The 27,986-nt window shown below is 34.0% G+C and overlaps 1 protein-coding gene across 1 annotated transcript; it reads right to left on the reverse strand.

Annotated features, from left to right (window-relative positions):
* Positions 1 to 27,268, reverse strand: LOC127255867 (sister chromatid cohesion protein PDS5 homolog C-like). The gene is made up of 12 exons (XM_051281618.1): positions 26,954 to 27,268; positions 26,658 to 26,861; positions 26,377 to 26,558; positions 15,184 to 15,310; positions 14,906 to 15,100; positions 13,978 to 14,427; positions 13,812 to 13,871; positions 13,609 to 13,707; positions 1,246 to 1,319; positions 1,105 to 1,159; positions 945 to 1,028; positions 1 to 874 (listed from the first exon to the last, which is right to left on the reverse strand). Exons 1-12 carry the CDS (start codon positions 27,266 to 27,268, stop codon positions 224 to 226), a joined length of 2,496 nt encoding a protein of 831 aa, XP_051137575.1. The 3' UTR covers positions 1 to 223.
* Between the last annotated feature and the right edge of the window lie 718 nt (positions 27,269 to 27,986).

Raw genomic sequence — 27,986 nt, forward strand, 5'->3', positions numbered from 1 at the left:
TTCAAGAATAAACAAGTTTTTTCACAGCATTAGATAGGGCAATGACACACAAAAAAGCCAAATCCAGTTACTACTACAGCTACATGTTGTCTACAGATCTGTTCATTTCAGAAAATTGTTTCCATACCTATCCATAATCAGGACACAGAGTATGAATTTTAAGTACATCGCCGGAGAAGAAGTTATCTAAAAGTGGTTGGGACACAAGATCGCACCTTCTTCATCACTTGGCCTGTTCACACTCGATATGTTCCCACGAGCATTTCAACCACTCCCACGAAGACTCCAATCCAGCTAACTTCTTCTTACTGGACTCGAGGTGATCTTCCCACACGATCATGCGCAAAGAAGAAACCTTCGCCTGAGTCTCGATTTCTTGAATTGCTGCTTCCATCGATGTTTTTTGAGCAGCTGTTTCTCTAGCTTCTGATTCCAACTTCTCCAATTTTGGTTCAATCATGGAAATCTCCTGTTCTGCCTCGACTATCAGTTTTCTAAGTTCTGATCGACGATTCAGTAGTTTCTGTCGAGCTGCTTGAATCTCTGCATCCTTTGCAGCTGCATCTGCATGCTCGGTAACCAGCGCAGACTTTCTAGACTCCACCTGACTTAATTTTTCCAGCTCGTCTTTACTGGTGGCGAGTCGACGGTTAACAACATCATATTCTGCTCCTATCTCACCAGCAGAGTGCACCATTTTCTGTACTAATTCTTGAATATCGGAACATTTGGCAGCAGCAGGAGATTCGATATATTCCAGTAAGAAAAGCTGTAAATCAAAAAATCGTTCGGCTGGTTGGCCAGGACCACCAGCTAATATGGAACGTATCTTTTCAACAACCTCGGATGTCGGGGATTTCATAACAGGGTGTGCCTGAACAGATAATAAAATTGATTGATAATTAAACTAGTCAGCCGAGAAGGTAATCATAGAAATAACTTACCTCAGAAACTGTGTCGTCTTTAACAAGTTCCCAGCGCTCACTTTTAAGATCTAGTAATTCTTCCTCACCGTTGGCGAATAGCACCTGTTTAGAAGATGCATAAATGCAGTAAGGATTTCATAAGCAACAGATTACATAAACGAAAATATTAGATGCTGACCTGGTATTTCTTCTTGCCGGAGCTAAAAGAAGCAACGATTATACCCTCAAGAAACCTGGCCATAGCAACCAAAAGCAGAATGCAGCCCATCAGTTACCTAATCATATACTACTGTACAGCGGAAATGTAAGGAAGACTGACATTTGATGTTTTGGTCGCCAAACTTGAACTTTTGAACCAATCAAATCCTCTTCAGCTTCCATGATCTCCGATACCTGTCATAAATAGAAATAAATTAAGATGAATTAATAGGAATGCATAAACTTAAAGTGTTGATGTAACAACCAAAAATGAAGCTGCAGAATCTCCTGCAATTTCAGATGTTCCTTCCATGGAGCAAAGTGAATCGTTGGCCAGTGATGTAATTTAATAAATGGCAAGCAAAGCAACCCACATTTTCCATCTTTAGAAACTCATCAAATTTTGATTTATATTACATAAAAGAAAGGGAAAAAGAAAACTCAGATATTCGAAACTAACAACACATGTCTACAATAATTGAATTGAAATCAATAAAGATCAAGATACAGCTATCAATTGTGTTGGATTTAACCATAAACAATAGGGCATAGAGCAAAATAACACATCCGGAAGCATAACCCACATCATTGCACACGCCTATGAGATATCTTTGTCTTATTAGAGTTTAGGGATAATTCACATCAATTTTAAACAATAGATTGATGAAAACTCTATAAGGTAAAACAAGCAAACAGTAACATTTTGAAGTTGGCTTATATTATTACTGTTTGCTTGTTTACATGGTAGAAGAATCTCAACTAAAAAACTAGCCAATTTATAGGTCAAGTATGAATCCTCTTCCAATTACACAATCATTACTTTAGTCTAAATCCAAGCAAACTTATATACACCCATTAATTGGCATTTAGATTATACATATACTCTAAAATTCATCAATAATTCTACAACATCATATAGTACAATTAAAATATTCCGATAAAAAAAAAATACAAAATCCTTCATAAAAAAAAAAAAGTACAAAATCTACAAAGCAGTATAGCTATACATAAAAAATAAAGAAAAAAAAGAGACTATTTTATTATATATATCAATGAATCCTCATCAAACTTACAGTAATACACAAAATTTAACAAATTAAAATACAGGCATCTTCAAATAGGCCCCATTGAGAGGTTCTTACACATTTAATTTGACACTTAACACTCTCTTTTTCTCCTTATCCTCTATATTGATTTTAATGGTCTATAGCCTCAATGATATCCAATGTATTGATTCTCAGTACTTATGTTTTCAACTTTGTTTTCGTTCTATTTGTTAAGAGTTATTATTTTCTCTAAAAAATATCATACTTATTTAGAACTTATTTTTCATTTAAAATGTCGCATAAAAAACCTATTCTCTACTTCGAACAGTACACCCAATCCCTATTTACATTACATCAAACATCTATTTTATTTTTTACTGTTCCCAAAAGATCCTAAAACTCCAAAACACTTCAAAAACATATCTAAACACAGCTTTACTTAGTTGATAACTTTGGAAAATGGGTATACGAGAAACTATGGTTTGTTTACTTGTAAGGATGACAATGGGATTGGCCAGACCAAAACGCAACTTGTTTAATCGGTTCCAATTATTTGGGTATGGATCAAGTTGAGTCGGTAAGATGATAAAATCAGGTTGGGTCCATGGTCTCATTTTAATCAATGTTGGGTCCAATTATTCGAGTATTGAATCAAGTCGAGTCGGATAAGATGATAAAATAATCAATTTGGGTCCATGGTCATATAATTGAAGTGTATTCTTAATTATCACATTTAATTTCCAAGGAAACAGTGGTTTAAATTCCTTTCGATAGTTCTACACTCATGACACTTGGATAAGGTAGTTGTGGTAGGGGCGTGACCTCACTAGACTCATTGCAATAAAGAGGGGTCATGAAAAAAGGAGTTATGGATAATATCCACCCCTTCGGATGGCCAACATTGCATTTCTTGAGGCTTCAACAATTTCCAGCCTTGTCAAACATATATAAGAAAATATTACTCTAAACGATAAAAATACAAGTACACAAGTCTACAATATATATATATATACATAAAAATAGTATCTTAAAAAAGACTAAACTATTCTACATACAAAATGGCCTACATACAATATATCCAACACTCCTCTTCAAACTGAAAAATACAAATTGTATGATACAAGTTTATCATATAGATATTTGATTCGACGACCTCTAAGAGATTTTGTAAGTTCATATGTTTCTAATGTCATAGCTTGATATTTTGCCTCTGCACTATCTGCCGAGGGTGTGTAGTTCAAGCAGTGAACCCTACCCTCCATTGGCATGCTAAAGGTTGGGGGCCTGATCCTCGTGAGGTGCGTAAGTCTGTGCTTGATATTCTACCTCTGCACTTGATCGAGCAATAACACTATGTTTTTTACTTTTCCAAAAAATAAGATTATCTCCCACAAATATGCAAATACCGTGAAGTAGAATGTCTATCAAGTGGAAATTCTGCCCAATTAACCTCTGAGTTCCCAATCACTTCAATATGGCCTTGATTATTATACAATAAGCCTTTTCTAGGCAACCATTCGATGACATCATAATTCAAATAGCACCAATAGGTATCCCACAAAGAGTGGATGAATTGACTCACATGATATTTAAGCTTACCAACCAACCTATAATATTTGCCGGCATCAGCTAATGGTTTCCCTTGTCCTAGAAGAAGCTTCAAATTTGGATCCTTTGGGGAGTCATAAACCAATTTCTTAAAAAATGTCCAAAGCATACTTCTGTTGTGGAAGAACAATTCTATCACATGATCGAGCAATTTCATTACCAAGAAAGACTTTAATATTTTTAGTTTGAAAATACGGGAATAGATGTTCTAACTAAGTGATCCCTTCTTGATTATTCCTAGGGAGATCAATATCATCAACATATACAAAGAGGTATAAACACTTACCACTTGATGTGTGTATGAAAAATAAAATGATCTAATGTACTTCGAACCATGCAAAATTACTGATGACACTGTTGAATCGACTACAAAGCACGAGAAGATTGCTTATAATGAACAACGTAGTTTGCAAACTAGACTTGACTTCCCCTGAGCAACAAATCCGGAGGTTGCTCCATATAGATTTCTTCTTGAAGAGGCCAAAAGTGCATAACTGCTAAAGTTAAAAAAAAAAAGTGGATTAAGGACATCTTGACAACTGGAGCGAATGTCTTAGTATAATCTTCACCAAAGACCTGTGCAAAGTCCTTAGTCACTAGACGGGCGTTAAGACGAGCAACTTGACCATTCAGTCAACCTTAACTGCATAAACCCGCCGAAAGGCCACAATGGACTTACCTAAAGGTGTAGGCACTAAGTCCCAACTACCATTAGTATATAAGGCAGTCATTTCATCCACCATTGCCTATCACCAACCTGAACGAGAAAAAGCGTAATAAATGTATTTAGGTAGGGAAACAAAAGATAGGTGTGATATGAAAGTATAATACGTGGGAGACAAGCGGGAAAACTTAGCAAATTGTAAATGGGCTGTGGATTGAGAGAATAACGTGTACCTCTGCATAACGGTTTGAATGTAGACTCTAGCAGAAGGACCCATATGAGGAGAATAAGACAAAGGCAAGGATTGAGAGTTAGGACATCGGAAAGAGCTGTAGCAACATTATCGGTAGAAACATTAAAATGAGGCACTAAAAGTCAAGGATGATGACTATAAACAAGAAAAGGTGAAGGCGAAAAAAGTGGGGAAGAGAAAGGAATAGATAACACATGACTAATAGATGGTGTCACAGACGAAGAAGATAAATAGAGGGTTACTCAGAGAAAGTAACATTGGCAAAAAAGTAATATCAATGAGTATTAGAAGAAAAATATTTACATTCCTTTTGAACCCGAGAATAATCCGGAAATACACACTTTAGCTCCCAAGGGCATGCGGTTTATAAGCACGCAGTAAGAACATCAGCACAAAACCGAAAATGAACATTATGATGCACGAGTAGTCTCAATAAGGTAGCACTTCTTGCGTTCATCAAGTCCATTATGTTTGAGTATAAACACGAGATTACAGGAGTTCAAAAGTATTCAGTAGCATTTTCAGCCTGAATTAATTTAATATACTAAATTGATTTTGAATTTCTAACATAAAATGTTCTAAGACAAAATAATTTAGAATGAGCTTTAATTAAATAAAGCGAGTCCACCTAGAAAAATCACCAACAAAGTTAACAAAATACTGAAAATCAAACATATAAATAGTTAGACACGACCCTATATATCAGAGTGAACTAAGCAAAGAGCGTATTGACCTGCTGAGAAAACAAAACACGAGTTTGTTTTTCTAACTGGCAAGACTAACAAGACAAAAAAGATAAACTAGAAAGACTTCAAACAAATGTGACACAACTTAGAAAGACTTGGATAACCCACCATTGGTTTAGAAGTGTGTAGGAGAGCTAGCAGTGGAACAAGCAACTAAAGGTAGGGCAAGGCAGGGTATGTCAAGGTGATGAAGTCCATGAAACTGAAGTCATGTGCTAATCGTCTTTCCCGTGCTATGGTCCTAGATAGAAAATTATCAGAGTTAAAGTATCGAGCAATTCAAGGTTTTGGTTAATTAACTGACAAAATCAAGAATAGGGAACAAATAAAACAGATGTCAAGGGTAAACATGGCAATGGTTGAGCATCACCTACAACTTTAACAGAAACTTTTGAACCATCAATTAAAGTAACATAAGGTAATGAGATAATTTGTGAAAATAAGAAAATAGTTTCGGATTGATGGAGAAGTGATGAAAGACACCAAATTCAAAGACCCATGGACCAAAAGATGTACCCGTGTGAGCAATAGAGGCAACTGGTGAAAAAAATGATTGCTTTGAAGCTTGGTATGCAATGAATTCCTCATAGTCAAAACCAAATAATGTGAAAAAATTTCTTGACTACGGAGGAGTTTCAGCCTGCGCAACAATAGTCCAAGGTGGCCGTCCATGTAGTTTACAATATTTTTCGCAACTATGCCCCTTTTTTGTTGCAATAAGTACATTGCGGACGCGGTTTATTTTGATTCCGAGGACTCCCATGGAAAGTAGACGAAAATAAGGACATACGAGCAAACTTGTCTCCGAAGTCAATAGTTGGATTCGAAACTAATGAGACATGTGATAGACGGGAATGGACATCATCAAAAGTAGGAACGTCAAGCTAGAAAGAAGCTAATCACAAACTGGGCTTAAATTAGGACCAAAGCCAATAAGTGCAACCACCATAAATCATGTATCTCGCTGAGCCAACTCCTCAACCGTTGTTTTTTCGGGAGGCAACACAGAATTGAATTAAGTTTGCTTAGATACTCTAGAATTGTCAATCCTAATTCATAAAGAGTGACTAAATTAGACACAACATTATACAACCGTTGAATATCATTGGTGTATAGAATTTTGGCATATGTCCTAAGTTCATAGAAATTTGTAACATTTGAGAAAATGGAATGCAGGGTTGGATCAATTGACTACCAAAGGAAACTTCATAGTAAAGCCAAACAACTTTGTTTCGGCAATTAGATCGGAAAGAGTGACAAGATGACTTGCCAAACCTTGACCTATACATCACATCTGTACAACTTTGGGCCACCAACCATCCGTTGAACAATCATTCAATAGAAATCGCAAGAGTTGGAGAAAGAATACCGGCAAAAGAACTAGAACTAGACATTTTGGAATCAAGGCAGCCCTATAGACACCTATAAATTAACTCCCTTCGTCCCACTCCAAAGCAACCTTTTGTGTTTTTGTGATAGATTAAGAAAAAATATATTTTATTGGTTAATGAAAGTATGAGATAATTTTGATATTTTTGTCTTTTGTACTTTATGTATAAATTAATTGTATTGTGTAATGGTATGTTGGTAATTTATGTAAAAATTACAAAGTATTTTTGTATTAGTATGTGATTAGTTTTACTATAATAAAAGAATGATACTTTTGAGTGAGACTGACGAAAATAGTAAAAGGAATACCTTCAGTTGGGATAGAGGGAGTGTAACAAACTCGTAACACCCTATGACAAAGAAGTTGAGACTGCTGATCTACCTGAAAGATAACAAAACTGGTGGCAACCTCCCTGGGAGAGAGAACAAAACCAACGCCGGTTCACCCTTCCCAACGATTTCTCCGACGTTTCGAAGTCGCTGATTGGCAACAAACAGAACGATTGCAAGCAGAACATAGGTGCGAGTGCAATAGCAATTTCATATTCAAGTTCGAGCAATCTAGAATCAATGCGAGTGATGACAACTTCCGAAAGGGATGGGATGCCATTAAGATGAGATGAGTTTAGGGTGAGAAAGGCTATGATACTATGTAAAAAAAAATATTATTTTGAATATTACACAAGTACAATATATGTATACATAAACAAATAAATAAAATATCTAAGAAGAGCCTAAATTATTATAAATACAAAAATGACCTATATACCATATATCTAACAAAGATGATGCTGCTACGAGTCAATATTCACCCTATATTGTGAATTACGTCAACTTAGTAAACATTAATGTATTATTTTCTTTGCTCAAGTATGTCCCCGGAAGACAACTTCCTGCGCCTACTAGGCTTTTTCCTAGATTGAAGTTCACTACCGGTAAAGTAAGGCTAAGCTAGGTTACCACCTACCCTTGCCTAAGGTATCTTGCAATAGGATGTAACATTTCCTAGTTGAGAGCATACATGAATAAGTCAATAAAACAACTTAAAAAACATTTGTGATTGTTCATAACGACATTAAAGACCTAGTCGGTTTAAGTCCAAGTTGGGTTTTCCCAGATGACCTGGTTATATTTGATAAAAGATCACACTGAAATATTTTCCATTCTTGTTCATTTTGTGTTGAAATTCACAATCAGTTTGGTTGTCATATTCATACATTTGTAGCGATAATGCCAGAGAGTACTTCCCTAAGTATTATTCGGTTATCTCAACCAACAAGGTATTCAACATCAATCTTATTATTTACCCAAAAACAAAGGTGGATTCACATGATTTACTGATGGCACGTGTCACCAGTGATTTTATTTCAACTAAAAGATTTTTTTTAAGTGTGCTACAATTAAAAAAACTAGTGATATATTCAAAATTTTAAGTGCTGCCATTATCCAATTAATTGTAAAAAAATAGTGCCCCATTTAGAATTTGAAATGTCATTATTACCCAATTAATTAAAGTTTAATCCAAATAAACAATTAATTTATATTTTAAAAATATAAATATACAAAATAATATTATATTATTATTTTTCTATATTATCAAAAATTATTTATTTTGACATGTTTTTATATTAACTATGACCTTTTATACTCTAAGCCAAATCTCATTCTTTCTACATTATTAGGAAAAGAACTTTTTCTACTTGCCCCCAGATATTCAGATGTGTTTGCTTTGTTCACCAGCTTCAACCTTCGACTAATTAGTTAAGTCCTACATTTATTTCCTAGACATTTCCAACTTAACATAGAATATGACTGCATTATTCCATCCTTGAACTATTTCTTTATCTTTGATGCTGTCAAATGTTAATTCTTGAACATCCACCTCCGTTGAACCCCTTCTCTCAAGATGCTTTTCCAGCTCTCACTCGTCCTCTGGAGTCTTCTATTGAACCCCATCTCACTTCTAATCCTTTAACCATATTTCTTCAACTTGATCTCTACTCATAGATCTCACCACTCAATAGATGTTTATTCTCACCTATCTTCACTAGACAATGTTTTTTATAATGTTTCTATCGTCGTATGAAAGAATATGGGTCTTGTATTACTCACCACTCAATACATGATATTGACTCTCACCTGACATCTTTTACTTCAACTTCACTAAACAACGATTTTGATATTTACATTATCATATAGAATGATACAAGTCTTGTATTTCCCACCTCACTTTGCTCTTCATTGCCGTTTCTATATTATTTTGTAATTGATCCTTTGTTGCACTAGTGTCGGTGCTAGCACTAATTCCTAAAAAAAAGAGGATTTTGGCCAAATTAGAATTTTTGCAAGCAGTTAAACTAAAAATTGAACGAGCTTAGCATTTCATGTTTAAACTGGACTTGAGCTTGGCACATGCTTGTTCATAGAGAGATTACACCTGAAGTTTTTGTTTGATTTTAGCTCGTTAAGCAATTTTTTTTCATGTTCAACTCAAATCAGCTTTTTAAATTATTTTATTTTATTTTAATTAAATTTAAATTCAATTAATTATTATTTATTAATAAGTGTGTAAAAAATTAGAATAATGTATAGTATTATAAATGTATATATTTATTAAATATAAAAATTGATATAATTTATTAACACACACTATCAAACATTCGTGAACAAGCTTTAGCTCGTTCGTGAATATAATGGACTAAAATTTTTGTTTGTATTAGGCCAACTTAAGACTTCTAGTGGCAACGTCAGTATTGGCGCCGGCAATCCTTTGTTACAACAGTAACGCTAAACCCAAATAAGTAAAACCTTGGTAGGAACTCTGGACATGTGAGCATTGACCGAACCAAAAACTTGATAAAAAAAAACTAAAAACTAACTTGACAAATAAGTCAGAATATTCCCAATATGTTGTGGCCAGAAAATCTCAGCAATGTATGCCAGATAGACCTTTATGCATGGCCAAAGTCAGCATCAACAAAAATGTTGACCATGTTAACCAATCACTGATCAAATGTGATTGACGTAAGCTGCTTCTAATGATAGCGTTCGATGGCTAGTACTATCTCAGAGTCAAGAATATGGTAGCAGTGGTGGTATAGGTCAAACGTGTTAAGAAAGTGACAAACAAACACAATTAGAACAAGTTCCAACTATTTTGTAATGGTAGAGGATCTTATATTTAAGAGGTAGATTGAGTATCTCAGATTCGGTAAAAAAAAAAAAAGACTGTGATACTATGTTATATTTTAGAAAAAATTTAAAGTTATTAATTAATAATGGAATCACCTTCTATTTATAGGCATGGTATAAAAAGAATAAATACAAATAATAACCTAATATAGTGGATATGGCTAAATAATAACAAACAAATTTTAATATTATCAACCAAAATATCTATAAAATTATATATTAACATCTTCCTCACCATCTAATGTGACTATTGCATTTCATTAGGTCTTTATTATCATGTTTAATTATAATAGTGTTGTTCATTTGAAGGCTCAATTTGTAGCTAGAGGTTACACATACGTTTATAGCATGAATTATACTCACTTTCTCTTTGGTTGCACAAATGACCTATGTTTATATGTTTGTTGCCTAGCAGCCATGCCTCTCTCCATCAGGTTGAGATATTAAATATTTTTTTGTGGTGACTTAGGCGAGATTGCTTATATGGAGCACTTGTGTTTACTTCGAGATTTTCTTTCATATTTTTTACTATGCAACCTTTACTCTTTCCTAAAAAAAATACATTATATTCTCTCACAAAACATCACATTACATCCAAACTATTATTCAAACCAAAAATAAAACTAAATTAAAAAATATTAATAGAAAAAATCACCAAGTAAACACACCCTTTGTTGCTTAAAATGAGGTTCCTTTGATGTGTTGATTAAATATAGCGCTATATAGTTTAAATAAATCATCAAGACTATTGGTTGGGACAATGCAACTACAATAGTAATGTATTTGGCTGCAATGATGTGGAATTGATTATTTAATTTTTCATTATAACACTAATGTAGAAAAAATTCATTTAATGGTCTACATTGATTATATTGTGATTACAAGTGATAACACTATAAAATTCTTTTAATGGTCTACATTGATTATATTGTGATTACAAGTGATAACTCTATTGGAATCCAATTATTAAAGTTTTTTCTCTATATCAAATTTCAGACGAAAGACCTTTGACAACTTGGATACTTTCCTAGTATTGAACTTGCACAATCTAGGATGGAAATTTGCATGTCATAAAATATGTACTTGATCTTTTGAAAGAAATAGAGCTATTATGCGCTAAATTAGTAGATAATCTCATAGAACTATATATTAAACTCGACATGGAGAGATGGGAAAGCTTGAAAGTTTTGTAATGGTATTTGTCAAGATATTAAAAGAAATGGTTGATAATAAGAGAATGCTCAATTGAATCTGCCAAAGGTGAGTGCAAGGAAGAAGTTAATGAAAAGAAGAAACGTTAATATCTATGATTGGGCCAAATATATTTTCTTATGTACGTTTAGTGTTTGTCTCCTAGGCCCATTGGTATTTATTTCTTTTTAAGCCCATCTATTGGGCTATACTCTGTTTGTTAAATTGTTTGTTAGGTTGATTAGTGGTTAGATTCCAAAGGCAATACAAAACAGAGGAAAAAAAAGAAGAAATAGAAGCACTTAAGAGTAATGGAACTTAGGAACTTACTTACCTACCCAAAGGAATGAGTGCGATAGGAAGTAAGTGGATATTTAGGGTGTGTTTGTTTGCAACAACTAAGTCAATTTATGAACAAGCCGTTAACACAGCATTGGAAGGCTGCTATCCACCTTCTCATATATCTAAAGGGAATGTTGAATTTTATGGATTATTATTTGACTCTTTGTTCTTCATTGCAATTGGAGCCTTATTGTGATGTAGACCGGGGCACCTATCCTGATACAAGAAAGTGTATAACAAGCTACTGCATATTCCAAATCTTATTTCTTGGAAAGCTAAGAAACAAACTACTGTAAAAAGTTTCTCTATAGAAGCAGAATATAGGGCGCATGAGCACTACAACCGGTAAGTTGCTATGGATCTCATATTTACTGAAAGCCTTAAACATCCTAGTGGTTCAGCCAATTCCCTTACATTGTGACAATCAGTCAGCCTTACACATTGCCCAACATCCGGTCTTTCACGAAAGAACTAAGCACATAGAGATTGCTTGTCATTTAATTAGACACCACTACTTGATTGGGTTAAATCTACTGGTTCATGTTAGCAGTAGGCAACAACTTGCTGACATATTTACCAAAGGGCTTCTAGGACGTTTGTTCAATGTTCTTCGCACCAAGCTCAGCATGGCTGCACTTGGCTTGAGAAGAGAATGTCAAGATATTAAAAGAAAATGGGGGAAAAGAAAAGAAGGCATCAATTGAATCTACCAAAGCTGAATGTAAGGAAGAAGCTAATGAAGATGAAGAAGATACGTAGTAAGCTCATATCAATGATTGGACCAAATATATTTTCTTATGTACACTAGTTTAGTCTCTTAGGTCCATTAGTATTTGTCTTTTTAAGCCCCTCTATTGGACTATGTTCTGTTAGTTTGTTAGATTGTTAGGTTGATTAGTGGTGGAAGCATCCAAGGGCAATTGTATATATCCTTGGAATTCTGTACATTCAATGCGAGAAATACGAAACAAGGTTTTCTCTCCCAATTCTCTTAGTATTGAAGACTTATTGACAGCATGAATTATCTAATTGTCACTTGGCCAAATATTTCCTTGTCATGAATGAAATTAAATTTATGTCATCACTTCTGAACAATCCATTAGGATACTACAATTAGAACTTTGAGGTACTTGAAAGATAACCAAGGCAAGGTTTTTTATATCATAATCATGGGCCATTTTCCTCTAAAGGGATATACAAATGTAGGGTGGGCCGTGTCATGTGATCAAAGGTCAACTTCATGTCCTTGCATGTTTTAAGCAGAAACACTATATCATGGGAAAAGAAGAAAATTATAGTTTGCTCATTCTATCATAGAATCCAAGTTAGAGCCATGGCATATGCAACTTACAAATTAATTTGGTTAAAATTTCTTCTTACAAATACTGATTTTCTAGCATTCATCTCCCATGAAACTAATGTACGACAATCAAGTTGTCATACATATTGTTCTAATCCAGTTTTTCATGAAAAACTAAACATGTTGAGATGGATTGTTATTTAGTGAATGAGAAATATTAAGGTCCCATTCAAGCTCCCTACTTCTAGTCCAAAAATCAAGTTGTTGATGTATTCACAAAGACCATGGGGTTCACAAGTGCAATAACTATGCCACAAGCTTGGAGCTTATGATATGTACACTTCACTTTAAAGAGGAGTGTTATCTACCAGTATTTTGTCACTTCATTCTTCTTCTTTGTCCTAGGTTCTCTACATCTTTCTATCTCATTTAGGTTGTCCATAAATTCATGCAATATTCATCTCCTTTCATTTCACATAGAAGACACAAATAAGAAGCAGATTAACATAAAATGAACCAAGAAAAAAGGAGATGCAGAGAGAAAACTAAATGAAATAAATTGTACATAATTAAGATATATATCAGCCAAATTTGCACACAGAATTTTTATCCACAACTTCATTGTCTCACCAAGCACAATAATTAAAATTAAAATTTAATCTCCCATTAGCGAAAGCATTTTGAAGGTACTGATGAAAAAACATAAAACAAACTACATTGGATAATAAAATTTTAAGAAGTTCAGGTACGTACTTTTCTTGTGTCTGGAGTTCGCTTCCTCTTGGGATTCACTTTTCTGCTTTCTTCCAAGATCCCTGGTTCCCTTGCTGCTTTTAAACTTGTCATAGTTTGCTATGAGAGGTGGAACAAAAAAATAAATTAGATAAATAGAAAAATTACACTTACCTAGTAAAACAAGTAAGATAAAATATATAATATAGTGGAAACTGAAATACTCTTTTGTTGTCTTCTCTTGCAGAAGACTTGGGAACCTCTTTTGAACTCATCACAATGTCCTATGAGATAAGCAACCAAAGTAAAATCAGAGAACCCTAAAATAAATTAATATGGGAGAATAATTTAAAGTAAATGTATAAAAAGTTTTGGTGGAAACCAAAATACTTTTCTGCTCTCTTTTCTTGCTATAGACTCAAGTGAAGGTCTCCCACGCCCACTTTTTCTTCCATCTACCTTCCTCAATGAGGATGAATCCTCCATCTTATCACTAGCATCCCCTAATCTTTCTATCTCATCGAGTGACTTTGCCACTGAATCACTTGCACACTCATCATCAATACTGCATGTACCCTTATCAGTCAATGTTTGTCCCACGTCAGCTTGCTTTTTCCCCAAGCAGCTCTGCTTATTTGCTACAGAAACAGACTCTCCTTCAGATAGTTTATGAGAAACAGTATCAAGAGAGACCCTCTCTCTGCTAATCGAATTCCCTTTCCTCTTATCCAAGCTAGCCTCGTTAGTTTGGCTCTCGTTGGTAAAACTGTCAGTTTGGATTGGAGATGCTACATTTACAGCCTCCTTATGCACTTCTGATTTGGGTTGGACGGTTGCAAGCTTACAAAATGACAGAAACAGTTATTAAATTATCTATTCCTTCTAAAAAACAATGATGGAACCAGTCAATGCATTCACATAAAATGGACCATACTCAATCATACCATACTGCAAAAGCAAACATTGTTATATTCATAAGTAATGGTCAGTTGGCAGAACATGTAAGGTGATCCTACTACAAATAATCCAAAACACTTTAAGGTTCAACAACTTGTAGTTAGATTACAATTGAAGTTAGCGCACACTTCATTACTGATTTGATGCGTAATTTTTAATCCCTTATATCACATTTTTAATTATCTCCAAATATTCACTAGGACAAATTACAGTTCGGAAAAACATTATGTCATCAACAGCATTGTACTACAAGGTACAAATTAGGAAGGAAAACATTCTATGTGGGACATACTTAATAACGTGATTTAAAATTTCTCACACAAAGTAAACATTCTATAAATGTAAACAGACAGAAGTATACCAGCTGATAAAAGTCATATAGAATATCATGCTTCTCTGAACCATTATCCTCTTGACAAAGGATGGCTACAACTTCATCAAAGTCACACACAGAAGCACCTAAGGATTTCATTGCTTGTGTCAAATAAGGTCTTATCTTGCCCACTGTATTCTGAATAACTGTCACAGCCAATTTCTTTGCAATTGGTAAAACAGCCTAGAAGTGCATTTGTTGTCAGAAACACATTGAACATGTGAGGGGACAAAAGTAGGTGAAAATTGGCAAAGAACAAAGGCAACCTTATTGGTCCTTTTCAAAGTAGCCAAAATTGGACCGAGAAGGTCTGAGGAGATATCTTCACTTTCTTCTAGAACAAGACTCATAATTGTCTCCATATATCCAAATATGACTTCAGTATGAAAATCCCTGAAAGTAGCAATTGGAAGACATGAGCAGTTGAGATGAAATAAATCGCCATCTCTGGCAGCACTTACAAGATAGCCAATCCAAAATATATCAAAATTTCAAGGAGTCAACACATAAAGACTTCTGTGTATTTTGTCAGCTTTATTGGTGTGTTGGTTGATATGCAAATCATATGAATAGCATAATATTTGTGATTGCATGTATTTGATAAGATTGACTCTGTTTTTTATTTTTTATTTTTTTAACATATTATTGTACAAGGATGTGTATATAACAATATGTAAGTACAATGATAGTTTTTAGGATAAATTTAGAATGATAAACATGTATGTGTGTGTTAGTTTGAAAGGAAGTGAATATCAAGATAACCGTCAAAGTATATGCAACATATCATTTACACATTAATCTCACTATACTGGTTTGGAAAGTTTCTGTAAACACATCAAAGAGAATCTAATGTCAACTTTCAGGATATCTAGTACTTCACTATCAATCTTGAATTAAAATGAACTTAATGGCAAGATAACAATTGAAGTTTATGTCACATCCTATTTTATCTTTATCTCACAAATCACAATCTATCCACTTCAGAGAGAATAATCTAACATACTCAGCTAAGCCTTTATCTAATCACAATGGATCATAAGCTATATGGATCATCATCATAATTCACTGTCCTTGATTAAGTGAATCTGGCAACTAACATAAGCAGCAAACTTTATTAATATAACTATATTGAGCAGAAAACTCCATACTGATGGGTTTAGATAGATAATTGCAACCACTTTTTGTGGGAAAATACTTTTTTTACTTTTTTGCTCAGAACAGAAAAGCAGCAGTACTACCTATGCTTAAGAACATTTAACTTAGAAGAGAAACATAATTTTATTTAGTAAAAAGAGTTGCAGAAAGCCTCAGGGCCATTGGGAAAAGAGAAATAAATTACAGAAAGCTTAAAAACATTAATGAACTAGATATTGGATTTTAGAATATATTTTTTATATGGCTTATTATGTAAGGGTGTGTTTGTTTGGAGGATTGGATTTTAATTTGAATAGTAAAATTTTGAATTTGAATAGTTGTTTGATGTGATATAAATAACAATTGATGTGATGTTTTGAATGTAAAATTGATTTTTAATGTAATATAAAAAATAGAAAATAGATAGTATTTGATTTGATGTTTTGGAGAATGGGTTGGGGGGGGGAGGGGGGGGGGGGTTTGTCAGTAGTAGAAATCAAATAAAGTTAGCCAACCAAACACACCCTAAATAAACCATGCATAACATTCATTTTACTGAAGTTACTTTTTGTTGATAACATTCATTTTACTATAGTTACTTTTTGTTGATTCAAATCGACACAATATTAGTTTTAAAGCTTTTCGCATTATTCTGCCATTTGACAAATGAATAGAAATTTTGGAAAACAGAATTAAAAAAAAAAAATATCATTACAAATATATTCTCTATCCTAGAAAATGTGGTACTTGTAGTCTTATAAAGTACAAGAATATGATAATGTAAAAACATTCAATGAGATATAGTAGGTGAATAAGATAAGAAACAGGAAGAGATCTCGGTGGATGGTGAACAACCGGATAATTTTTATGAAGACCATTACCATACAAATTACGACATTACTCTTCTTGTATTATATGTTGATGACATTATTATCACCGGGAGTGACACGAGTGCATCTCCGCTTTAGAAGACCTTATTCACTGGCAACTCATGGTTTTAGACTAAAGATCTTAGTGGGCTACGATATTTCTAAGAATTGAGGTGATCCAGAAGAAGTATCACGTCTTCCTCTCCCAATGAAAATATATTCTTGAATTGTTGACTGAAATGAGAAAAAATTAGAGCTAAACCATCCAGTGCTAATATGATACCGAACTAGATATTTACGAAAAAAGGAAAAGCCTTTATGGAACCTGAAAAATGTGAACGATCAGTAGGTAAATTGAATTATCTCACCGTAACTCGGCCAAACATAACTTATCCTATTAATGTGGTAAGTCAGTTCAGAGTGCATCTACAGTCTAACATTAAGAGACTTTAGAACAAATTTTGGAATATTTAAAAGGTACTCGAGGACTTGTACAAGAACTATGGTCATAAGTCAATCTCTGTATATTTGTGGGTGGGGTTTTTTTTACGTTGATTGGCATGTTATAAAATTGATCATAGGTCAATATCTGAATAGTGTATATTTGTGGGCGGTAACTTGGTTTCGTGGAAAAACAAGAAATAAAATGTGATATCTAGATAAGGTGTTAGAGTCATATCAAGCAATAGTGCATTCCATATGTGAGATTATTTGGATTCGCCAGTTTCTACAGAGTAAGGCTTTCAAATCTCAACTCCAACACAATTATGGTGTAACAATCAAACAACTCATCACGTAACATTGAATCTGGTATTCCATGAGTAAACCAAACATAAGTAAGTTTACTGTCATTTAATTTGGGAGAAGATCGAACAAAGTGTAGTAGCTACAGGCCATGTAAAAAGAAAAGACCAAGTTGGAAGATCTACTAACGAAGGCTTTACGTACCACTCGACTCAAATATCTATGACAAGACATTCATGCCCCAGCTCAAGGGAGAGTATTATATATATTGTTAGATATATATATATATATATTAGTTAGTGACTAATTATATAACATATATTGTCTATAAGTGTATTATGTTAATCAAGTTTTACAAAGAAAATATTACTTTGTCTACAATGACCATGATGATTCATGAATTGTGCTCTAATGTTTGCTTGCCTATTCTTGCCAAAAAATGACCGTCCTCATTTATTTTCCCTATCTTAAATCCAAAGCCAATCACATAACTGAATAAATACCCTTAGCAGTAAGCTAGTAGATAAGACACTGAGAGAGATTTCTTAAAGGTTATTAACAAAGAGGGCAAACAAGATATCCATAGAAGAAAACTTCATTTTGTACCAATTGTTTACTTTGTCAAGAACAAAAAATAACTACCAATAATTTCACGTTAAAAATAGCCCCACTATGTTCTTTACACAACACTCAATCGCCTTATAGAGCTTGTCTCAAATCTCTTGGTTCATCTAGAGGACTAGGAACCTCTATTGAATGAAAAGCTCAAAGCCAAAGCCCAAATCCAAGAAATTCGCCGAAGGCATAAAAAGTGAAGGCTTTGTTTACTTGAGTTTTCAACTTTGTTTTCACAATATTCATAAAAAAATTACTCTTAAAAAACATCAGATCAAATACCTATTTTTATTTAAAATATCATATCCAAAAAATTATCTTATATTCAAAATATTACATCTTTCAAAACTTACTTCCCATCCAAATTCTTATTATCATAATAATTCAAAACACTTACAAAACATAACTAAACAAACCCACATTTACCTATTGTAAAGCTAGGTCGTAATGAAACCTTTTTGTGGAGCGACTACCACCATGCCAACCAAATAGCAAACACAACACAATGTTTATAAAATTATATATTATAAGAACTAAATTATGATATTTCTACTAATAAATAATTATACAATAAATAATAATGTAATACACTAAGCTATAATAGTATAAAAAAAAAATAGCACTACAGAGTGAGTGCACTGAAGCATATTACAAAATAAAAAATATTAAAGTATGATCCGTGAATGAGAACACTCACTATAGAAGTTTGGGACCTAAGGCTTGGGCTGGGTTGGGCTAAAGACCAGCAATGTTCTAGGTTAGCCTAGACAGCAGGGGTGGGCAAGAAATCCGAACCGAACCAAATTTTTGTTTAACTGAATAAATTTGGTTCAAATAAAAATATCATATATTTGATATTTGTTTGATTCAATTCAATTTTGGTTTTTAATATTTTCGGTAACTGAACCAAATATATTTATACATTTTTAAATTTATATTACTAATAATATAAATTATTCATACCTGGGCTTTTGAGCTGAAATATAAAATATAATTACAAAATGGGCAAATGCCACCCAATACCCATTAGTTCAATACCTATTTCCCAAGTTCAAAATTTAAATCAAACCCTTAACCCTACGCACACCCACATGGCCACACCACAAAAAAAGTCACAAACACATCGACGTCGATAGTCCGATACCACTTCCCACTGTCCGCCACAAGAACACACAAACACACCAACGCCGATGAAACCACAGTTGTAATGTCTAATCACCGTCGTTATCAGCTTCGGCTCTTTTGTAGGTTTCCAAAAAACTTCATTGCATCTTCATCTCGGTCTTTCATTCTTAGTATTCAACCGATTATTTTTTTCATTCTTTGTACTTGCTAGTTTATTTTATTTCGATTGAGTTCAGTTTTTGTTAATTAGTTGGTAATTGTGTTGTTTATTTGTGATTCCTTTTAAGTATTTTTTAATATACTTGTTTTTCAATTCGGTTCGTTGTGAATTATTTGCAAACACTGCAAATATTTTCGGTTAACCAAAAATTTTGGTTCGAATATCAAATATCTGTATATTTGCAAATATTCGAACCTAGCCCACCCCTACTGGACAGTGTCGTGGCATCGCCATAACATCTTCATAGTGTTGCCAAGTTGTAGCCACCCCGTCTTGTCTAATAAGGCAAGGTGACGAGTCCCAACACTTCTTAGAAAGCACCGAGATGTCATAGCATCGGAGATGCCATGACCACTGGATCCAAGGAAAATAAACTGCATAAAGGCAAAAAGAATCGTAAATCTCTTGGGTTTAGGAAAACAATGTGAACACGAAAATTATATCCAATGTAACACCTTAACCCGTTCCCACCATCTCTTCGCGTGTCAAGCATGTTATAAGTCATAGACCGGCCCCGCTCGCCATGGCGACACCATGACAACACTAAATCCATAGAAAATAAACTATATAAAGACAAAAAAAAAAAAATCTTAAATCTCTTGGTTTAGGACAGCAATATGAATACAAAATAATATCCAATGTAACACCTTAACCTGCTCCCACTATCTCTCCGCGAGCCAAGCATGTTATAAGTCATAGACCTACCCCACAAACCAACACAAATCCTCTCAAAATGTTCTATCCTTGAGTTAGGCAAGCATCATTGTACATCATTCTCACCTAGAGTCAATAATAGGTCTCTCTCTCCCTTTGACCTTGTTCATTGTGACATATAAAGGTCCGGTAGTGTTGAGTCTCATTTGATTTTTCCTATTTTTTTATGTTTGTTGATGATTATCCCCAAATGGCTTGGATGTCTTTGCTTTGTCCATAATTATATTCCTAACCTTGACAAGTTGTCACCTTGAGCTGTCAAATGCATTTTTCTTGGATATACACATACACAAAAAGGGCATGAGTGTTATGATCCTACTACTAGGTGTCTATACACATATGTTGATGTCACCTTTTTTTTGTTGTTGTATAAAGCCTTCTTTTCTAGTGATCTTGATTTCTCCTTTGCTCCCTTGAGTCCATTCCTCTCTCTACTCCTGTGTATGTTCCTCATTTTCCTTTTCTATTAAAGTGTATACACATTGCAAGGGTCTTATGCCATTTGCTTTTGACAGTTCATTCACTCTACCTATCACTATGTCTACCAATCCTCCGGTTGCGGGTCATATGGAAATTGATCTCTGATTTTCAAGTTGCCCTTCGAAAAGGTACTCAAACATGCACTTCTCATCCTATTAGTTGTTTTGTTTCAATTGAGCACATTGCTTCTAGTTTTTGTTGTTTTGCTGTGTCGCTTTCTTCCGTTCATATTCCCAAAACTTATCATAAGGCCTTGGAATTGCATGGAAAGCTACTATGGGCGAAGAAATGTCTACTTTTTCTTTTCGTGGTACTTAGGACTTGGTTTTCCCTCTTGCAGACATGGATGTTGTTTGTTTTCGTTCGGGATTTACCCTTAAGTATCAACTTGATGGTTGCATTGGTTAATATAAAGCTCGATTGGTGGCTGGTGTAGATAATTTTGAGATATTTTCCCCGGTGGCACGTTTGAATTATCTCCGGATTCTATTTTCTTTGGCTATAAATAATGAAGGGAAGATGTATTAGTTGGACGTAAAGAATGTCTTTCTCTACGGTGATCTTCAAGAAACTGTATTCATGGTGCAACCTCTCGGGTACATTGCTCAAGGCCTTTTATAATGCATTGACAATAAAGTTGCACTCCAATCCAGTCTTTCATGAACAAAATATATATAAGTTGGTTGTCACTTTGTTCGTGAGGCTGTCTTGAGTGGATGAGTTATTATTCTGTTTACTCCTATGCAAGTAGATGATGTCCTCACTAAAGCACTAAATGTCAAGTGGTTTCACAAGTTATGTAGCAAGCTGGGAATGTATGAAATTTACTTTCCAGCTTCAAAGGAAGCGTTCAAATATATTCTAACATTAAATAGTATATATTCTAGCATTAATTAGAATCTTCTAAATAGTATATATACATCTTTGTTGGTTGACTCCTGTAAAAATATAAATAAATAAATTGACACGGCCGTCCAAGCTACAAAAAAAAAATATTATTGAAGATGGACTTGCTATACAATATAATTCATTTTTATCTGATTCAAAGGTCACCCAGCCAAGTCATCCCAAGGCCAAGATCACAAGAATCGAGACTTCAAGACTAAGACAACAGATTATGGAAAAATCTCAAAGTTACCTTATTATATGTTACATTTTATTATAAGTTTCTATATAGTATAATTCAATATATAAAACTTATCAGACTTATCTTTTGGTTTGTTTCCTTTCTTATTTGTTGTCTTTTATTTTCTTTAAGAACCTCTATATAAGGTCCTTGTCTATCATTGTAAAGGGAATTTTTTTTTACATCTTGAATCGAATTTCACTTTTATAATTTTCTAATGTTAGGGAGTAATTTCCTCGCATTTAGAGTCTCAAATTTGGTCTTTGGAGTGATTCCATCAGTTTGTGCCTTCCAATCCTTTGCAGTGGGATTTAGTCAATTGTTTGTGTTTTAACCTATGGATTGATTTCAGGTCCGAGACTTATTCTCTTGGTTGGTTATCATCCATGTTAATTCATCTTTTCTTCTTCATTTTCTTTTCTTTTATACATATTCTTAATCCATTTGTTCTATTGAACTTTGTGGGTAAGAAAATTATATTGGTTATAATTATACACGGACGAGCCGTGTCATCTGGCCGTCCAAGCTAAAAAAAAAATATTATTGAAGATGGACTTGCTATACAATATAATTCATTTTTATCCGACTCAAAGGTCACCCAGCCGAATTATCCCAAGGCCAGGATCACAAGAACCGGGACTTCAAGACTAAGACAACAGATTATGGAAAAATCTCAAAGTTACCTTATTATATATAGTATAATTCAATATCTAGAACTTATCCTTATTTTTTATTTCCTTATAGTTAGACTTATCTTTTGGTTTGTTTCCTTTCTTATTTGTTGCCTTTTATTTTCCTTAAGAATCTCTATAATGTCCTTGCCTATCACTGTAATAAAGCAGAGTAAATCTTGAATTATATTTCTTTATTGTTCCCTCTCAATATTTGTCTAGTGCTAGGATGTAATTTCCTCCCACTTGGATATGTCAAATCAGGTCTTTGGAGTGATTCCATCGGTTTGTGGCTTCCAATCCTTTGCAGTGAAATTTAGCCTATTGTGTATTTTAATCTGTGGATTAATTTCAGGTCCAAAACTTATTCTCATGGTTGGTCTGCATTATCTTTTTTTCTTCATCCTCCATTCTTTCAAATCGGGTCTTTGGAATGATTTCATCGGTTCGTGGCTTCCAATCTTTTGCAATGGGATTTAGCCAATTGTTTGTGTTTTAATATGTGGATTGATTTCAGGTCCGAGACTTATTCTCATGGTTGGTTATCATTCATGTTAATTCACATTCTCTGCACTATTCTTTATTTTATATCCTCACTTCTTTCAAATCAGGTCTTTTGGAGTGATACCATCGGTTCGTGGCTTCCAATCCTTTGCAGTGGGATTTAGCCTATTGTTTGTGTTTTAACTATGGTTTGATTTCAAGTCCGAGACTTATTCTCGTGGTTGGTGATCATCTATGTTAATTCACATTCTTTGCACTATTTTTTTTTTCTTTATTATCCCTTTTTCCACCTATATTCCGAACCATTGGTTCTCTATTAAATTTTGTGGCTAAGGAAATTATTATGGGTATAATTATACACGGCCAGGTCGTGTCATAAATGATGTATATCCCTACTAACTTAAGCTTTTAGATGAGATAGTCATTTACATCATCCAACATGGTATCAAAGCCGGGAAGTCCTGTGCTTGAGCTCTACCGCGCTCATTTGTCGTCGCCCACGTGTAAGTTTTGTGTGGTGGCGTATATCCCCATCGCACGTAAAGGGGCGTGTTGGCTGACTCCCGTAAAATATAAATAAATAAATAATGCGTATTCCTAAACTTCTATGTGAGACGATCATTTACGTCATCTAACAATCTTAAAGCAAAATATTTGATTTATTGTACTTAGACCAAATGCTTTATTTTCTTTCCATACTTAAAGTATGGTGATTATAAGTATTGTACATTGATTGTAAATGCACAGTAGAAAATACAATGCTCTTTTTTTCTTCTCTCTCTGGCAACCTATTTAGTGCACCAATGCCAGAAATAATGAACTTTCAATGTGGTCTTTCATTTTGGATAGAGTGAAGTTTTTACATTATGGTTAGAAAATAGAAAGGTAAAATATTGTCTTTCAATGGTCTCGCCACTTTGGTTATGCCAATGTAATCAAGTTTTTTCATTTCCTATCCCTATTCAAGATTCCTCATCAAAATGTTCATCTCCTTTAATCCAAATTCAAAAGGTTCATTTCGGAAGACTTGTATAGAGTTAGAAAAATACACCTCACTAGCTCGAACAAAATTTATTTAAGAAAAAGTTTGTAGTGCTTGTCCTAGATTTCTTTTACCCGTTAAATAAAACTCTTTTCATTAAATAAGCATGGCCGAAGACAATTTAACCTTTTGGTTGAACGTCGTTTGTAGAAACTATGGCAAAATCCCCAAGTTCATCTAACCATTTCAAAGATTTGAACTCGCATTTTCTAGGAACTTAGGCTAATATCTACAAGTCCTTTGGAAAATCTCAAGAATAAATTTTTTTTGTTTAGATAAGGACTGTAGAAAGAAAAACAATCAAGGGTAATTTTTGGATGTTATCCTCTTGCCCATTGAAGACAGAGTCCAGCCGTTGTTGATTGTTTGAAGAATTTGGTAACTAAGTCGACAAGGTTTAGAACCGGAAAATAGAACTTTGGAGGAGACTTTCTATCACGAGGTCGAGATTTGGAATAGGTTCAACAAGGTCATGCACTCAACTACTTTATGAAATCATAATTCTAACAAACTTGTTCGAAGCCAAAGATCCTATGGTCACTTAGCTTTTCGCTCCTTTGGTTAATTACTTAGACTCGAACCTCCACCAAATTTGGTTTCCATGGAAAGTTATTTGGTTTCGAAACGCCACCTACCAAGTGAACACTTCCATTTGAAAATGTATCCACAATGACCTTCCAATTAAAATTGTTTAGATTACTTAATGCCAAATATCCTTTTCTTACTCAAAACTCTTGATCACCTATTTTTACTTTGTTCTTTATGGTCCCATATCTATTCACCTTTTCAAATTGAGGGATATCTCTTAAGTTCAACCGTCTCCATGAAAATTACGCATTCATTCTTATACCAATCTTCCAATTTGAGATCGAATGTGCAAGACTATACTGTGGAAGTCATGTTGTGGCATTGTTTTTAACAAAAATGAATCTAAGGCAAATTGGTTCATTCTCCATGCTTACAACTTTCTTGGTAAATGGTACATTGCTCATTTCCCCTCTGCAGAGATCCTTTTGCTTTCCTAATTAACAATACTCAAGACATCTCCAATAGTCTCCATAAAACAACAAAAGCCAACCCAGGGTTATATGGAAATCTCCTGTCCCATCTTAGTGGATAATAAAAACAAACGGCTCAGCCTATGATATACCAAGTCAAAGAAAAATTATAGTCACTAAAGATTATCATGGCCATTTTATTTTCATCCTCTCCAAATACATTAGCATTTTTCTTTTTCCTTTTTTTTTTTTTATTTTCATCGACGCAAAAACCGCCTTCAATTATTTTAGCATTAAGAGTTCAAATGTGACTGAAATGTTTGCCATCGCACACACTATAGTTTATTTTTTAGAGCCAACATAAGCCTTTCCCCAAAATACTGGTTGAATGTGAATGCTCCATGGTTCTTTATCTCCTTGGAAATAGAATTTTAATATAAACAAGCTTCACAACACCCTAGGTTGGATTCAAGGATATACACCTCCATGGAGCTAACCTTCTATATTAATTAACTTTTGGGTTTCACTTTAAAGTTTAAAATGCACCCGTTTTCACCTTCTATCATGTTCCTAGAAGCACAAATGGTTTGACAGATTTTTTTTTCTGCAATAAGAAGCTAGACTTTGCTGCCTAGCTTTAGGTTTTAGTTGGAGTTAAATAGCTCTCCTAGCTCGAGGCTCATCTCCGTGCCTACTACTTTATCTCATTTCCAATACTATGATTTAAGTCATCCCCCAAATAAATCTACTTGTACTTTTCAAAAAATATATATGAACAAACTGCATATTTCTATTGAAAGGTTCCCTTTCATTATCTTTCATATATCCCTTCCTTCATAGCACAAACAAGGCTGCATTCCAATTTACCAAGCATGTGGTAGAGGAGATATAGAGTTGTATATGTTTGGTTATAATCCCCTTCCTCCTTCTTACCTATATGTATGTAGATGTACCATTGATAAAAATTACTTCTACTCTAAAAATAAATAATAAGAAATGTCACATAAATCTATATTTTATCTTATGAATATTTGCACTCTAGCTTGTAATGGCATGTTCCATGCCATGGCCCTAGAGACCCTTTGCAAAAGCCGACGCAATTTGGTGTTGGCAACTATGAACAGAACCATAGTTAACAACATAAATAAGCACTCTTATCAGCGATCACATATCATAGATATCATATCCAATTTAGTAACCTACAAAAATAAGTTTACCTAATGGCTTTAAGAAAGTATTGAAACATTTCAACAACCATCCGATCGCATCCCAAATCCAACAGGACAACACAGGATCTGGCTTTGGCCATAATTTTGAGTACAGTGACTCTCTTCTTATGAGATCTGCTTGATGTATCCGCAAAATTCTCAAAGGATGACACAATCAATTGCAAGACATCCTAAAACCATAGATAGTGTTAGGAACCTATATCAAAAAGAGAGATGAGAAAGATGGGAGAGAAGAAAGAGAAGAGACTACGCAGAGCTGAAAATTTCACCTTCATTACATCATTATCATATGGAGCTTCGGGTGCAGTAATTCTAGTTATCTCGCTGATGCAAGAGGCAACACTAACTTTTACATCACCGTCAGAATGCTTTAGCAACTTTTCAGCAACCAGTGCATCCATCACCGGAGAAAGTGCATCTCGCATGGATTTGGCAGGTGACTGCTCCACTTTTGATAAAAGCTCCTCGATTTCCTTAAAGTCAATTCATTTCAATTAAAAATCACTCTTTCTCCCTCTCTCTCGGTATATATATGTATATATTGGTGAGGTTGTGGAGGACTTACATCCAGACGGGGCAAGAGTTCGTCGGCGGAGGAGGGAGGCTGAAGCAGAACGCTCCCAGCAGCGGCCAGCCTTTCTTCCAGTAATTTACCGCGCGGTGGCATGTTTTTTGGCCTGATTACAGTGTCGGAATCAAGAAGAGCAAGAGCACAAGAATAAAGAAATTTCCGACGAGGCAGCGGAGAGGTAGAGGGATGGCCGTTGTTGTTGTTGGCTGTCCGGAGAGCAATCAAGAAAAGCCCTAACCAGTTACTTATTATGAGTACAAGTATCCACACCGAAATTGAAATCCACTCTGCAACACGGCAACAAATCATTTTTTCATTTCCCGCTTTTATTTGCAATATTTACGAGGAAAATAATATATTTTTCTTTGTAAATTGTGTGGAATAAATATTGATTTGAATTTGAAATATAAAAGAACAAAGTTTGGATTTTTGAGTTAGAATAAATTTTTAGTTGATATTTACTTTAATGATATAATATATATTATTTAAAAAATTTTAAAGATAAATTATATAATATCCTCTTGAGTAAATTATATAATACTTTGTTGTGTTTTAATAAAAATGTATAAAATATTTCGTATTTTATTTATTGCGTGAAATTATTTAATATAAAATTTGCACGAAACATTTCCCTGGTCCAAAACTGAGTAAATTTGCATAGGTATTTATTTAGAACTAAATATCAGTTTTGAACAAAGAATATATTTCATGCAAACTTTATATTAACACAACGTGGTTTTACGCAATAAATAAAACACATGGTGTTTTGTGCATTTTTACTAAAAACACAACGGGGTATTATATAATTTACCCAAAATTTGTTAGATAAATAATCCTGATTGAATGAAAATACGAAGAAATCGAATTTCGCAGGGTATATACGATCTTGGATATACTTTGAGTCACGTAGATTCGCTTTCCTTATACGATATTTCGACCCTATTAACGCCCTGGGTTACACGAAATTCGTACGAGGATAAAACAAAGCAACACTTGAATTTTAGACGAAAAATCGAGCAAGTAAAAT

This window comes from Andrographis paniculata, unplaced genomic scaffold (genome assembly GCF_009805555.1).
Source record: "Andrographis paniculata isolate CXL003 unplaced genomic scaffold, ASM980555v1 Contig54END, whole genome shotgun sequence".
NCBI classification, from domain to species: Eukaryota; Viridiplantae; Streptophyta; class Magnoliopsida; order Lamiales; family Acanthaceae; genus Andrographis; species Andrographis paniculata.